Source organism: Schistocerca piceifrons, chromosome 1 (assembly GCF_021461385.2).
Source record: "Schistocerca piceifrons isolate TAMUIC-IGC-003096 chromosome 1, iqSchPice1.1, whole genome shotgun sequence".
NCBI lineage: Eukaryota > Metazoa > Arthropoda > Insecta > Orthoptera > Acrididae > Schistocerca > Schistocerca piceifrons.
In genome coordinates this window covers 897796118-897813633 of record NC_060138.1, presented here as the reverse complement: position 1 = coordinate 897813633, position 17516 = coordinate 897796118, and the positions used below count along the sequence as shown (strand labels likewise).

The 17516-nt window shown below is 39.2% G+C and overlaps 1 protein-coding gene across 3 annotated transcripts in view; it reads left to right on the top strand.

The window, feature by feature from the left end:
- LOC124716942 (lipid storage droplets surface-binding protein 1) overlaps positions 1-17516 on the top strand; it is a 179602-nt gene that overhangs the window by 127465 nt on the left and 34621 nt on the right. For all 3 annotated transcript variants that reach the window (XR_007005682.1, XR_007005678.1, XM_047243534.1), the window contains exons 6-7: positions 5495-5752; positions 13296-13406. Coding sequence is in view for 1 of the 3 variants with exons in the window: in XM_047243534.1 (XP_047099490.1) it covers positions 5495-5752; positions 13296-13406 (369 nt within the window). In the remaining 2 variants the exon portion in view is untranslated. The remainder of the gene's footprint in view (positions 1-5494; positions 5753-13295; positions 13407-17516) is intronic.

Sequence of the window (17516 nt, the reverse complement as noted above, 5' to 3'; positions counted from 1 at the left end):
CCTGATAGCTTCATTTCTCTGCAGCGAGAAACAACCCTCAAGTTATCAAAATTAAACCCTAACATATCAAAGAGATCAGAACTTGGCTGTAGAGGGAAAATAGTTATATGCATCACTAAGATGACCTGATGAACCTAAAAGACGAGCACTACAGAAAATTCTGTAACAACCTTAAAAAATGGGTAAGGGAAAGCACTATCTTCTGAGTCTGTTATTTTGAAATAAAAATGTGCTGCCTTCCCTGTTGTTGCCGTTTTAGTGGTCTGAAGTGTAATGTCTCAAGTTATGATACTTAATAGCAGAAGCACTCAATTCACGCAATTTAAAATGTGCATATAATTTAATAGTGTGATGAAACAGGTATCAACTAATAAATTTATTAAAAAATAGAGATTGTTATCTGTTTCAAAACATATCTTACCATAGTCACACTATCATCAACACATCATCTATCAACAAAATAATGTAATATATACCTATTGCATAGTCATGACTCTGTGTTCAAAAGGCTGACTAATTCCAAATTCTAGACATTCAGTAGCTGAATGGATCAACAATATCCATATCAAAATAAAATAAACCTTCAAACTGTAGGAAAAGACAGATTGCTACTGTAAAGAAGACATGTTAAGTTGCAGACAGGCAAAGTTAAAAGATACTTACATAAAGCTTTCACCCACACCTTCATCAGAAAAGGAAACACACAAACACACACCCACACACACACACACCCACACACCCACACACCCACACACCCACACACACACACACACACACACACACACACACACACACACACACACACACAACAATGTCGTCTCCGGCAGCTAGGACCAGAGTGCAGCTACCACCTAGAATGGAAGTACCAATCTGGAGGAGGCAGGGAAGGTGAAGGGATAGCAGGATGTGGGTGGGGAGGAAAGAAAAGTGCTGGGGGGGACTAGAGTGCCACCAGGAGCAGTGTCAGGAGCCTATGGGGCAGAGAGATGGGGCATGGGAATGGGGAGCCAAATAGGAAAGGAACAGGGAAGGGGAAGGATGGATGGTTGTGTTGGCAGAGGGTGGCATGCAAAGAGGTTGGGAAACAAGAACAGGGTGGAGGTGATAGGACAGAAGGGGTTGTGCCACAGGGTGGTCTACTTTGCTCTTAGCCACAGTTTGGCGGCGGCCGTTCATACTGATGGACAACTGTTTGGTAGTTATACCAATCTACATCTACACCTACATCATACTCCACAAGCCACCTAATGGTGTGTGGCAGAGGGTACTTTTTGTACTACTAACTCAGCCCTCCAGCCCTGTTCTACTTGCGAATAGTGCATGGCAAGAATGATTGTTGGTAAGCCTTTGTATTGGCTCCAATTGAATTTTCTCCTCATAGTCATTATCTGAGGCATATGTAGGGGGAAGTAATATGTTGTGTGATTCTTCCCAGAAAGTGCTCTTTTGAAATTTCAATAGAAAATCTCTCTGTGATGCAAGCCGCCTCTTTTGTAACGTCTGACAATGGAGTTTGTTGAGCATCTGTGTAACAATCTTGTGCTGACTAAATGATCCTGTGATGAAACATGACACTCTTTGTTGGATCTCCTCTATCTTTTCTATCAGTCCTATCTGACAGGGATCCCAGGTAGATGAACAGTACTCAAGAATGGATCAAACATGTACCTTATTAGCAACTTCCTTTGTGGATGAGTTACATTTTCCTAAGATTCTTCCTATGAATCTAAATCTAGCATCTGATTTTCCCACTATTTGTTTTATATGGTCATTCCACTTAAGGTCACTCTGGATACTTACTCATAGATATTTTATGGCAGACACTGTTTCCAACATATATAAACCTGTGCAATGATTGCAGCAAAGCTGGTAGATGACATACCTGCTTTCACAGGTGGCCCAGCCTCAGATGGGGTAGGATAAGCCTGTGGCAGATCTGGAATAGGAAGTGGTGGGAGGGTGGACTGGGCAGACCTTGCACCTAGGTCTTCCTCAAGGATATGATCCCTGCGAGAATGGTTGGGACTGGGAGTGGGGTAGGGATGGACTAGGATGTTGTGGAGGTCAGGAAGGCAACAGGAAACCAGTTTAGGAGGGGTGGGAAGGATCTTGGGCAGGATGGCCAACATTTCAGTTTTTCCTGTTGAGGATGATACTGGGTGATGGAGGGAACACTACTTTGTAGCTGGTTTTTGGTGGTGGTGGTAGGTGCATTGGCGAATTGAGGGGAAACACCACAAGAGATCTGTTTGCAGACTGGTACTGGGGGGATAGTGGCTGCCTGTGAAGGCCTTGGTGAGACCCTCAGCATACTGGGCAATGGAGTCTTTGGTCCTTGTCACTGCAGGTAAGGCAACCCTGGGTGACTGGGCTATATGGGAGGGATTCTTTAGTGTGGAAAGGATGACAGCTGCTGAAATGCAGGTGATGTTGGTGGATTTGACAGAGACTCACACCAACTTCTCCTTTGAAGGGAAGATATACAAACAAATAAACTCTATCATAACTCACTACTTCACCTTTGAAGGGAATGTACACAAACAAATCTGTGGCACAACCATGGGCAAACACATGGCACCCTCCTATGCCAGTCAGTTTATGGGCTATCTGGAGGAGACTTGCCTAGCCTCTTGAAAAACCAAACCCCCAGACTCGTTCAGGTTCCTTGATGATATCATCATGATCTGGACTCAGGTCCAAGATAGCATACTTACATTCCATCACAACCTCAACACCGTATCTCCCAACTTCTTCACCTGGTCCTCCTCAACATAGCATGCCACCTTCCTGGATGTGGAACCCTTCCTCTCTGATGGCTCCAGCCACACTTCTGTCCACATTAAAGACCACCAGCCACCAACAGTACCTGCATTTCGACAGCTATCATCCTTTCCACACCAAAAATTCCCTTCTGTACAGCATGGCCACCTGGGGGTTGGTGTATCTGCATTGACAATGACCAAGGACTCCCTTGCCCTATCTAATATATCTCCCACACCTCCTAAAGCAGTGTTAAGTCACCCACCTGACCTCCACAACATCTTAGTCCATCCCTATGCCACTCCCAATCCCAACCCCTTATCACAGGGATCATATCACTGTGGAGGAACAGTCCACCCACCCAACAACTCCATTCTCAATCCCAACCCCTAGCCACAGGGATCATATCCCTGTCAAAGATGAAGGCGCAAGACCTGACCAATCTTAGCACTTCCTACTCCAGTCGTATCACAGACTTAATCTACCCCATCAGAGGATGGGCCACCTGTGAAAGCAGCTATGTATTATACCACCTCTGCTCCAATCAGTGCACAGCATTTTATTTTGGTATGCCTACCAAGCAGGTGTCCACCAGAATGAATGGCCACTGCCAAACTGTGGCCAAGAGCAACATAGACTATCCTGTGGCACAACATGCAGCTGAATATAACAGGCTTGATTTCAATAGATTCTCACTATGCCTGCCATCTGGATACTCCCCTCCCACTACCAGCTTTTCTGAACTGCACAGTTGAGAGTTATCCTCACAACACATCCTCCACAACTGAAGTTATCCTGACCTTAACATAAGGTAACCCACTGTCCCCATGCTAGCCACCTGACTGTTTCTACCCCTCTGTGCTATTATCTCCTCCCTTTTCTTGTCTGCTACCCTCTTTGTGTGCTGCCCTCTGACAATGCAGCCACCCATCTTTCCCCTTGATGTGCATAGGTTGCAGCCAATGAAGTAAATCAAGTTGTGCTCATTGCAGTACTCAGCCACTGCATAGTCAACCTTAGTTTTGGCCATAGATTGGTGGTTGACATTCATCTGAATAGACTGGTAGCTGATGATTGTGCCTATAAGAATGGCTGTGCAGAAGTTACAGCAGAACTGCTTTTAGAGTGGTCTCTTTCTATGACAGCACTGGTCTATGTAGAGCATGAGACAGGACTTGCTCCTGGAACTTTCACACATGTACAATCTGTATGGCAAGGGATTAGTAATGTGTGGCAGTAGAACAGATTAGGATATGTTTTTGGTGGTGTGGGTGGTAGGATTCTACCTAGGGCAGGAAAATATTCCTCATTTCAGGGCACGAAGAAGAATGTGGTTCATCTGTTTCAGTTTGAGTTGTTATTAGGAAGTATAATGGGTAATTATCATACTTTCCAATATTATGAGCCCTTACTATTTCATCCTTCAATCCAAAAATAAGGTCCTGATGAAAAGGAAGAAAAGAACATTAGTGTTTAATGTTCTGTTGAGAGTAAGATCATAATAGACAGAGTGCAAGGATCAGATTGAAGAGGAATGGGGGAAAAATCAGCCACAACTTTTTCAAATAAACTGTCCCTGTATTTGTCTAAAGCAGTTTAAGAAAATCATGGAAAATCTAAATCTGAATGGCTGGTTGTAGACATGAACCACTGTCCACCCAGATGTGTACTCCCGAAATAATCTTGTCCTTAACCTACAGTAACCTACTCTCCCTGTGTCATCCACCCAACAGTTTTCATCCCCTCTGTGCTGTTACCTCCTCCCTATTCTTGTCTTTCACCCCCTTTGTATAAATATTCCTCATTTCAGGGCACAAAGATGAATGTGATTCATTCATTCCAGTTTGAGTTATTATTGGGAAATATAATGGATAATTATCATACTTTCCAACTTTGAGCCCTTACTATTTCCATATTTCAATCAAAAAATTGGGTCCAACGAAAAGAAAGAAAAGAATATTAGTGTCCAATTTCCTGTTGAGAGTAAGGTCATAATAAAGAAAATGCAAGACTCAGATTGGGGAAGAATGGGGGGGAATCAGCCATAACTTTTTCAAATAAACTGCCCCAGTATTTGCCCAAAACATTTACAAGGGAACCATGGAAAATCTAAATCTGAATGCCTGGTTCTGGACTTGAAGCATTGTCCACCCAGATGTGTGTCCAGTGTCTTATTTCTCTATCACCCTTCTCAGTATCTCTGATGAAGATTCTGTACTGCTCATTGAATCCAAAAATTGGTTCCTGATGAAAATGAAGAAGAGAACATTACTGTTTAATGTCCCATTGAGAGTAAGGTCATAATAGACATGCTCGGATTGGGAAGAAAAGGGGAAAAATTAATTGCAACCATTTCAAATGAACTATCACAGTATTTGCCTAAAGCAGTTTAAAGGAACCTTGGAAAATTTAAAACTGGATGACTGGTTGTGGATGTGAACCACTGTCCACCCAAATGTTTGTTCAGTGTCTTACCACTGCATCACCTTGCTTAATATCTCCGATGAAGATTCTATATTGCTCTTAGTTGTGGTATGAAATGTTACTTGAATATAAGTGATCCAGTCAAATTAATAATCATCACTGTAGTCTGTTTACAGTAAACAATTTTCAATCAGCTGTAAAAACAATTTACCCAGCCCTATCCTGTCTCTTTATCATTAAATAAGTTTAGTGTGTACATGACAGGCCTACTGATCATTTCATTCATCATAAATTTCTTCTTTATTTTCAGCTTGTCAAAGACCCAAAAGCTGTTTTTGAACTAAGCAAGGATCTGTGGGCCCATCTGAGTCAAGATGAACCAGAAAACCAGGCCCCGCCAACAACACTTGAACAACTAATGGTCATGCTTACTCGTGAATCAGCCCGCAGGATAGTCCATCTTTTCAACTACACACGATCTGCTGTTGTAGCTTTGCCACATAATGTTAATGTATCCCTTCACAAAGCTGCTGGATTCTGTTCAGATCTTTCTGATGCTTTAGTTAAGGTAATGAATGTTCTGTATTGAACCATTGCATATAGATATCTAAGTAAACATTACTGAAAGAAAAGAAGGAAAGACAATTTTATTCAGTAATAAATGCAATATAGTGTAAGATAAGTTCAAAACTTTATATTTTGACTTATGAAAAATGTGTTGCTAGTATGCATTGGTCATATTTATTCATGAGGTTTTAAACCAGAAAGACCAAATTTGATAGCATATCAATTATAAGATTTTTTTCCTTGCTCATTACATGGAAACTGAAATATTCATATGTAAAATATATTATCAAACATAAACTATTGTACCTATTATTAAGTAAGGATATCAGACATGTTTCTCAATTGATCTTAAGTCATACTTTTGGAATCCCGAATAGAAGTAGATACTAAGTTCATGAACATCCAAAAATCTGGTGGTGTGTCCAAATTTATGCTTCAGAGATTATGAATGTATTGCTGTCCTTATGTATCTATATTTTTGCTAAAGATTAATTATTGACCATATTTGACTAAACAGATGGCTCCTATTACAATACTTAAAGAGCAGTTCTTATAAATCTCAAGTGAACTTTGCTAAACTTAGGTTTTTAATAATGACAACTGCACTCAGTGTGTGTAAAGCCCTTATAATATGAGCAACATTCTTGTCTCACTTGACTGTTTGCAGCAACTGCGTCTTCTGCAACACCCCAGTTATCTTTTTTCTGTACTGTATCTTGCTTGCCACAAGTGATCATCTTCGTTTACATGCTGGTACCAAAAATGTGTATTGTGAGAGCTGTCTGCTGTACAGTTTGCATCTGTACGGTGAAGTGAGGTTATGAGAGAACATCCTTTGGTAACAGATGCAGTGTACCCACCTTGGAAATTCTCATAGCAATTATTGAGGCTGGAGTTGTCACCTCTACTGTTGTGGGTTGCAATGGTGAAATTTGGACTGGGTTGGTGCCAGCTGGGCACCCCAAAAGCACCAATGAAACATCACTAACAAATAAACATTTATTGTTGAAAAATACACTGTTGTTTTCATTCATGGCTGCCAGTAGCAATGGCAGGCAGAAGTGGCCATGCCGCAATGCGCTGATGGTTGCTTGTGCTGCACCATCTAAGTCACTACAATGGTGGAGGCATGGACTCAGCATCCAGTGGGTCAGTAGCCACAACTTGGTCAGTGTTCTGTGCACTTTCTCAGGAGCTAACAGCTCAGGGATGTGGGTAACCAAAGTGCTCTCATTGGCATCATAGATGACATGCCAGGAAGCACACGCACTGACACTGTATGGATTGTGCAAAGTAGAGGTGCATCACACTGCAGCCTCTGACAGGATAAATGCCCACAGCATCAAAGTACACCCTAAGCAACAGAAGGCAGGTGGAAGCCATGGCACACCCCATATGATGACTATTGTTGACTGCTTCCTGGACCCACAGGTTAGGCCACCAGAAGGCCTGTTTGCTGATGTCACCAATACCTCCCCATCAGCCTTGACTTGAATGGCAGCACTGTGGCTTTCAGTAGCAATTTCCTTCGGCTCTATCAGAGATTGAAAATGGTCTTGATGAGCAGAGGATGGACCATCGTAAGTCCCTCCTCCACGTTAGGTGGCTGCGGACTAGCATACTTTCACTGGAACTGTAGTAATATGTACACAGGGCTGGCCAGTGTGCTTTGCCACTGTGGGGTACCCATGACACCACCTAGCCTGACTTTCTTGTTTGATGAGCTTCTCTGGTTGACATAGTTGCAGCTGAGATGTATCTCAGCTTCACCTTTCAAGAGTAGTGGTGGATGTATTTTGCAGAGTTGGTATACTGAATAGTTATTCTTGCATCTGAGTTATGCCTTCTTATTCCTTTCTGCATGGTCAACACAGGTACAGCATCATCCTCTCTCTTTGATGTCATTCTACTCCATTGGCACTCTGGACACCCACGTCTTAGTGTGTGGTAATTAACTCTCTCTTGTGGCCATATTACATTAACATCAGCAGTCCTTCCTTGTTGACATTACATTCGGCTGGTGTGTACTGACCTGCTGTGCTCACCTCTTGTTACCAGGGGAAGGTGTCAAAATTTTTACTCAACCACGTAAAGTCTACTATTCTGTGGCACTTCACTATGTATGATATATGTGTATAATATGCATGAAAGTACTAATTGAATACTTGTCCATTATCTAATACACATTTTCTGAATTTACCTTTCAGTTTTAAATTTTCCGGTAAAAAGTATATTAAAATGACAAAAATACATCTAAATATGGCGTTGATGTAAATATTAGACTATACTGCACATACATCTGTTACCACAATCTTTATTTGGCATTTGCAATAATTGACTTCACCTACTCACAACCAAGTTATCACCTTTCATCTTAATCTATACCTCAGGCTATGTCACAGATCAGTCACCACAATCAAGATTTCAGTGAGCCCGCCCTGTTTTTGAAAAAAAAAAAAAAAAAAAAAAAAAAAAACCATCAAAATGTAGTAACAAGTAATCATAACAGAATTTATTAATGGTCAAAGCAAAATTCATAGTGAATGTTCTTGACAAAGATTGTATCATCAATTCTCCACACTCTCAAAACTGAAAAAATAGAAAAAGTGTCATTTGAAAACATAATTTCTTTGCTTACAAGCACATCAACAATATTTTGAAGGTGGTAAATAGTGTCTTTTTACTTTATCTTTTGTATCTTTTATATAAATGGCAAATAACATTCTAAATTGTTTTTCTCATTAAATAGCTTTGCTTTTTCACTGCTGAAACAACTTGCTTTAAAAATATTTATTCATTCCTGTTTATATTGATGTATAATGTAGGGTTTTTCTTTATCCAGGTATATTAAATACCTTTTCACTTTAAGATATTTCCTCTTTTGTGAGAGGACTCTAGTAGTAAAAATATCAGGCCCTTTAATAATCTTTGCAGTGTGCCATGAAAGCAAAAGCAAACAACAAAATAATGATTGAGAAGACAAAAAGGCACAAAATCCATTTCTATAAAAGGAGTGAGCCCTATGAAAATGGGTTAAGTTTTCTGACATTAGCAGATGGCTCCACTAATCCATGTTTCTGAGCTTGCAAAGTCTGCAGCTTACTCAACCTTTCAGAACTGCACATTCTAAACAGTCAGTTTATCTTTGACATCAATGAGCACCTCTTGATGTATTGATTGGTGACTCCATAGAGTACTGTGTGCACAATGACCATATATGTGAAATTAGAAGGAAGGTCAGCATGGGCCATAATTTTGATGGTTTATTGACAGCTTAATCGATTTTCAATCACATAGTGATCATTTTCAGTGCTGTAGTGTACAAATTAAACTCATAAGCACTGGTGTCAAGTTATTACCAGTAAACAAAGCTAGCTTTGGTTACTGATACTATGTGATTGAAAATCAATTTTTCTGTCAATAAACCATCAAAATTATGGTCAATGCTGACCTTCCTTCTAACCTATTGATGTAGTTAGTGGTTGATTTACACACAATCACATGATGCACACTCACAAGTAATTGATGTTGACTGGAAAGTCATTCATGTAAAACCAGCTTTGTAAAAGTGTTGATCCTTTGACAAAAATTACGTTTTCCGTTTATACAGATATGCTGCTAGTCTCACCAAAAAGTCTCACTAGTTTTCCTGCTTTTGCTCTTTTTCATTCATTCACACACTGGGTGCCATAAATCCTATTATGAAGGAGAACTTTCTGGTTCTTAATAAAGGACATTATCAGTGACCTGTTGTTGTTGTTGTTGTTCTTGTTGTGGTCTTCAGTCCAAAGATTGGTTTGATGCAGCTCTCCATGCTACTCTATCCTGAACAAGTCTCTTCATGTCTGAGTACCTACTGCAACCTATGTCCCTCTGAATCCGCTTACTGTATTCATCTCTTGGTCTCCCTCTATGATTTTTACCTCCCTATGCTTCCCTCCAGTACTAAATTGGTGATCCCTTGATGCCTCAGAATGTGTCCTAGCAACCAATGCCTTCGTTTAGTCACATTGTACCACAAATTTCTCTTCTCCCCAATTCTATTCTGTTCCTCCTCATTAGTTATGTGATCTACCCATCTAATCTTCAGCATTCTTCTGTAGCACCACATTTCAAAAGCTTCTATTCTCTTCTTGCCTTAACTGTTTATTGTCCATATTTCACTTCCATACATGACTACACTCCATATAAATACTTTCAGAAAGAGCCTCCTGACATCTAAATCCATATTCGATGTTAACAATCTACTCTTCTTCAGAAATGCTTTTCTTGCCATAGCTAGTCTACATTTTACATCCTCCCTACTTCAACTATCATCAGTTATTTTGCTTCCCAAATAGCAAAATTCATTTACTGCTTTAAGTGTTTCATTTCCTAATCTAATTCCCTCATCACTGCCTGATTTAATTCAACTACATTCCATTATCGTTGTTTTGCTTCTGTTGATGTCATCTTATATCCTCCTTTCAAGAGACTGTCCATTCCGTTCAACCACTCTTCCAAGTCCTTTGCTGAGTCTGACAGAATTACAATATAATTGGCAAACTCTAAAAATTTTATTTCTTCTCCCTGGACTTTAATTCCTACTCCAAATTTTTCTTTTGATTCCTTTACTGCTTGCTCAATATACAGATTGAATAACACTTGGGATTGGCTACAATCCTGTTTCACTCCATTCTCAACCACTGCTTCCCTTTCGTGTCCCTCAACTCTTGTAACTGCCATTTGGTTTCTGTGCTTGACCCTTGTAACTACCATATGGTTCCTGTAGAAATTGCAAATAGCCCTTTGCTCCCTTTATTTTACCCCTGTCACCTTTAGAGTTTGAAAGAGTGTCTTTCAGTCAACATTGTCGAAAGCTTTCTTTAAGTCTACAAATGCTAAAACATAGGTTTGCCTTTTCTTAAACTGTCTTCTGTGACAAGTTGTAGGGTCAGTATTGCCTTGCGTGTACTTACATTTCTCCAGAATCGAAACTGGTCATCCCCAAGGTCAGCTTCTGCCAGTTTTTCCATTCTTTTGTAAAGGATTCATGTTAGTATTTTGCAGCCATAGCTTATTAAACTGATAGTTTGGTAATTTTCACACCTGTCAGCACCTGCTTTCTTTGGAATAGGGATTATTAATGAGACCCATATGTTGCAAAGACAAGATTTGTTAAATATAAACAATACATATGAACAGAATTTACATTATTTAGTTCAAATATACTGCTTTTTCAGTTCCCTGCCTGGTACAGACATCCACCACCATCAAACCAATCATTCTAGTGATGTGTCAACAACTACGTAAAGGACACAACATTATAAGACACATGAAAATTCTTCAAATAGAGAGTCAAATAGAGACAAATTCACAGCAAAAGTAAAAGCATAACCTCAGAAGAACTTCTTGTATGCAGTAGAAAAATTAATTATGGCCATTCTAAAATAAGCAAAGAGAATATTTTTTTATGCACCATAAGTTTATAGCCTGTTAGTTCACTCTACAGATGTTACTATTATTTTCCTTATTAAGAGTCTAAAATAACCAAATTAATTGTTTTGTTAAATGCCATTCATTTTTAGCTGATTTATTTCATTCTAAAGGATTTTGTTCTTATAATAAGTTTATTATATTGTAATTGTGACTTGTCCCACATTCAAGTGTTGGAACGCACAATAGGATTTCTCGGATCAATAAAAATCAAATCAAAACTATAAATAACATTAGGGAGTAAATGTCTTGGCATGTAAATGCAAGAAGTCCCAGTCCATGATTAGCCTTCAACTTTACACAATGTTCTTACTGTATGCTTCTGTAGAACAGATATCTTTTTGCTCTTACCTGCATTGCACCAGAAGATTATGCCATAGAACATTCCTGAGTAAAAGTTTGCTAGTAATCCTGTCTACAAGTAAAAAGAATGAGGGAGCTTTGTAAGCACAAAACAGGCAAGATGGTTTATTATCCATCTTGATGCCTAGGAATTTCACACATTGAGCTTTACCCAGTATGTGGCCATTGATCTCTTCTTCTCATACTTGTAAGTCATTTCTATTTATTTTGGAATTACATAATATGAATTTTTGTTAGTTTCTGGGGTAAGATGTTTGCTGTACAGTCTGGTATGGATGAATTTAGGTCTTTTGCCAGTATGCATCTGTCATTAACAAACGTCACAGTTTCTGAAGAGTCCCCTAATGTCTTAAGCAAATCTTGTATGTAGGTCAAGAACAAGAGCAGACAAAGTACCAAATCTTGTGGGCATCATTTTTAATGTTTCTTCCTTCTGAATTAAACTTATTCCTGTTGTATAATTTGTTAATATGACCCACTGTTATAGGAAGATAAGTCTGTAATTAGAGTGCACTTACTTCTCTCCTATTCTGTAAATGAGTGCTACTATCAGTAGATACTGCTTGATCATTGACTGGTTACAAAGGGATCTCAAAGTCACAATTATGTCAGCACAATATTTTAGTACTTTGGTTGAAATACCACCATAGACAGAATGATTATCAACCACTGAGCATTCAATACTTTTTTTGTAGTCGATTTGGCAGAATGCATTCCTGCGGATGGAGTATGCAATGCCTGTTGAAATAAATCTAATGGATATGCATTTTGATGGTCCACATTTTGGCCCTGTATTTTCAGCTACTGTTAGAAAGAATTAATTAAATTCAGTAACCAGTAACTTGAATTTAATGTCACCTGTCTCACTACTGCTATCACCAGGGAACTGAAAATCATTTGCTTTACCACTCTGATCTGCTTCATGGCAAATAATGCTCCATATTTCCTTTGCTTTGTTTTTGGAATTTTGACATTTTTTGCGTAAGGCCTAGTATGCAGTTTTTGTCTTTTTGATGATATAGGAGGAATTTTGCAGTATTGCATGTGGTACATCTTTGGGTCTCAATTAGAGCTAGTCCTATGCAACAAATAAAAGTTGTCTCTTCATGACACAAGATACTTCTATTAGACATGTTTGCCATCCTTTCTTTTGGTTTCTATTATAATTATCCCTGACCTATAGTAGAGGAAAATGGGATTCATAGTTTGTAAGAACATTTTTAGGAAAAATTAAATTTCCCGTCTACTGTATAGGGTTGGTAAACTTCCTCACTGTTAACACTCTCTGACTAATGTACCTGAGTCAATATTTATGATTCTGAAAAATTTTACTTTTGCCTTCTGAGGCAAACTCGATTGATAGGGAAGCTTTATTGTTGCCATTTGATCATCAAAGCCACAAAACCAATTATTATGGGACTCATATCTGCTTCACAAAAACAGTAAAATTTAAAAATAAATTTGCAATAACTGTTGCACTATATCATCATATTCTTCTTGAGATTCTTACTATGGGAACAAACCAAAGCTCAACATTTGAAATTCTAAGCAGCCTTGAACGGTACTGCCCACAATTAATTTAATATGGAGCTGAGCTGTTGCCTGTTCTCATTTTTCATTTTTAAATTAATGCTTACATTATCATAATAAAATTAAATAACCATAAAAATAATTCTTAGTTCTTATTTTCAAAATCACCTTTCCAGGCAGCCCATCTGGAAGAAGCAAGAAATAAAGTTATATCAAATGCCAGGCAGAGAATATTATTTATTCAGAAACTGATTTCAGATATCAACTCTTATGCGACTAATCAACTTGTAAGTAAATTTTGCTTATTTACTTTTATATATGTCAACAGAAGCTATTAGTCAACAACTATGCATGTTTAAGAAAATTCTTAGTATGTAATTTATGATAGTGTGTAACATATGATACCAATGATGAGCATACATTAAACATCTGCAACGCTTTGCCAAACTAATTGAATTGCCAATTAGTTCCCTGGAGTATTTCAGAAATATAATAATTTTATGTTCAGTTTTCTTTGGAAAAACAAAAGCTAAGTGAAGTTTTTGGGCAGTAAAATAATAAAGTAATTTACTCTTAAAGCATGAAATTTACATTTCATCATCATCATCATTTAAGACTGATTATACCTTTCAGCGCTCAGTCTGGAGCATAGCCCCCCTTATAAAATTCCTCCATGATCCCCTATTCAGTGCTAACATTGGTGCCTCTTCTGATGTTAAACCTATTACTTCAAAATCATTCTTAACCGAATCCAGGTACCTTCTCCTTGGTCTGCCCCGACTCCTCCTACCCTCTACTGCTGAACCCATGAGTCTCTTGGGTAACCTTGCTTCTCCTACGCGTTGTAACATGACCCCACCATCTATGCCTGTTCGCCCTGACTGCTACATCTATAGAGTTCATTCCCAGTTTTTCTTTGATTTCCTCATTGTGGACACCCTCCTGCCATTGTTCCCATCTACGAGTACCTGCAATCATCCTAGCTACTTTCATATCCGTAACCTCAACCTTGTTGATAAGGTAACCTGAATCCACCCAGCTTTTGCTCCCATACAACAAAGTTGGTCGAAAGATTGAACGGTGCACAGATAACTTAGTCTTGGTACTGACTTCCTTCTTGCAGAAGAGAGTAGATCATAGCTGAGTGCTCACTGCATTAGCTTTGCTACACCTCGCTTCCAGTTCTTTCACTATGTTGCCATCCTGTGAGAATATGCATCCTAAGTACTTGAAACCGTCCACCTGTTCTAACTTTGTTCCTCCTATTTGGCACTCAGTCCGTTTATATTTCTTTTCCACTGACATTACTTTCGTTTTGGAGATGCTAATCTTCATACCATAGTCCTTACTTTTCTGATCCAGCTCTGAAATATTACTTTGCAAAGTTTCAATCGAATCTACCATCACAACTAAGTCATCCGCATATGCAAGACTGCTTATTTTGTGTTCACATATCTTAATCTCACCCAGCCAGTCTATTGTTTTCAACATATGAGCCATAAATAATATGAACAACAGTGGAGAGAGGTTGCAGCCTTGTCTTACCCCTGAAACTACTCTGAACCATGAACTCAATTTACCGTCAACTCTAACTGCTGCCTGACTATCCATGTAAAGACCTTTAATTGTTTGCAAAAGTTTGCCTCCTATTCCATAATCTCGTAGAACAGACAATAACTTCCTCCTAGGAACCCAGTCATATGCCTTTTCTAGATCTATAAAGCATAGATACAATTCCCTGTTCCACTCGTAACACTTCTCCATTATTTGCCGTAAGCTAAAGATCTGGTCCTGACAACCTCTAAGAGGCCTAAACCCACACTGATTTTCATCCCATTGGTCCTCAACTAATACTCGTCCTTTCCTTTCAACAATACCTGAGAAGATTTTACCCACAACGCTGATTAAAGAGATACCTCTGTAGTTGTTACAATCTTTTCTGTTTCCATGTTTAAAGATTGGTGTGATTACTGCTTTTATCCAGTCTGATGGAACCTGTCCCGACTCCCAGGCCAATTCAACTATCCTGTGTAGCCATTTAAGACCTGACATTCCACTGTATTTGATGAGTTCTGACTTAATTTCATCCACCCCAGCTGCTTTATTGCACTGCAATCTACTGACCATTTTCTCCACTTCCTCAAATGTGATCCTATTTCCATCATCATTCCTATCCCATTCTACCTCGAAATCTGAAACATTACTGATCGTATCTTCACCTACATTGAGCAACTCTTCAAAATATTCCCTCCATCTGGCCAAGGCATCCACAGGATTCACCAGCAGTTTTCCTGACCTGTCCAAAATACTTGTCATTTCCTTCTTACCTCCCTTTCAAAGACTGCTAATTACACTCCAGAATGGTTTTCCAGCAGCTTGACCCATAGTCTCCAACCTGTTTCCAAAGTCTTCCCAAGATTTCTTCTTGGATGCTGCAATTATCTGTTTGGCTTTGTTTCTTTCTTCAACATAACTTTCTCTGTCTACCTGAGTTCTAGTATGTAGCCATTTTTGATACGCCTTCTTTTTCCTTTTACAGGCTGCCTTGACTGTGTCATTCCACCAAGCTGTTTGCTTCATCCTACTTTTTCACACTACTGTTCCAAGACATTCTTTAGCCACTTCTAGTACTGCGTCCCTGTACCTTGTCCATTCCTTTTCCAATGACTGTAATTGACTACATTCAACTAACTGGTACCTTTCTGAGATCGCTGTTATGTACTTGTGCCTGATTTCCTTATCCTGAAGTTTCTCCACTCTTATCCTCCTACAAATGGCCCTGACCTCCTGCACTTTCGGCCTCACAATCCCAATTTCACTGCAGATTAAATAATGATCAGTGTCATCAAAGAATCCCCTGAATACACGTGTGTCCCTCACAGCCTTCCTGAATTCCTGAACTGTTATTATATAATCAATGAGAGATCTGGTTCCCCTGCCTTCCCAAGTATACCGGTGAATGTTCTTATGTTTAAAAAAGGAGTTTGTGATTACTAAGCCCATACTGGCACAGAAATCCAAGAGCTGTTTCCCGTTCCTGTTGGCCTCCATATCCTCTCCAAATTTACCGATAACCTTTTCATACCCTTCTGTTCGTTATCCAATCCTGGCGTTAAAATCACCCATGAGCAGAACACTGTTCTTGTCCTTTAACAAGTACATCACTGAGTACCTCATAGAAATTATCCATCTTATCTTCATCTGTCCCTTCACAATGCGAATATACTGACACAATCCTAATTTTCTTGCTAGACACTGTCAAATCTATCCACATCAGTCGTTCGTTTACATACCTTATTGCAACTACGCTGGGTTCCATTTGTTTCCTGATGTAAATCCCTACACCCCATTGTGCTATTCCTGCTTTGACTCCTGACAGTTAGACCTTGTATTCTCCCACTTCCTCTTCTTTCTCACCCCGTACCCGAATGTCACTAACAGCTAAAATGTCCAGTTCCATCTTACTTGCAGCCTCTGCCAGCTCTACCTTCTTCCCAGAGTAGCCCCCATTGATATTAATAGATCCCCATCTCATTACCATTTGTTTGCCAAGTCATATCTTAGGAGTCCCTGGTTAGTCAGGTAGAGGTGGGACTCCGTCACCTCCAAAGGTCCGAAGCATTTTGCTCTGATTGTTGCCAGCATCATATTTAAAGTACCAGGGAAGCAGGTTGCTAGCCTTACTTGCCCCGAGTTCCATTGAGTTTTACCCCTAACGGCTGAGGGACTAACCGGTGGATTTGGTAGTCTTTGCCGTATGAGCACAAAGGTGACCACGACTCAGAATATGTCCGAGATGCCCAGCCTTATTCCAAAGTAACTGGTATCCCGACTGTCAGGACCACTTACTTGGCCACTCATACGTTGCCCATGGTTCATGAACTAGGACATGACTACAGGAACCCACACCATGAACCACATTTCCATGAAACAGTAATGTAAATAAGTATGAATTGCATATACAGTAAGTAAACTATTAAAAAACCATTTATTAATACAGATCATTTAATAATTTCAAATATGGATCATAATTTTTATTTTTTTTTATTATTTTTTTTTTTACCATTGAAATGCAAAGCAGCAAGAAATGGAGGGGATTTAATGACTGCTAAGTAGCTTTTTCACTTATGTAAAAAAAACTACTTCCTAATTACTTACAAAAAATATTATTGGTTATTAACTCCAGATGAAAATAGAAGAAATTGCAGGAAGGTAGGAAATTAAGGAGCTGTGACCTGAATAAATGGAAGGAACAAGAAGTTCGTGGACTACAATGAAAGGATGTAGACAGAGCGACAAGTGACAGTTTGGGTCGGTCTGGGGGGTGTGTACAGAAAGCCAAAGTGATTAAGGCAACTGCTCACAATGAGCAGGAAATTTAGGCTCAAATGCCAGTC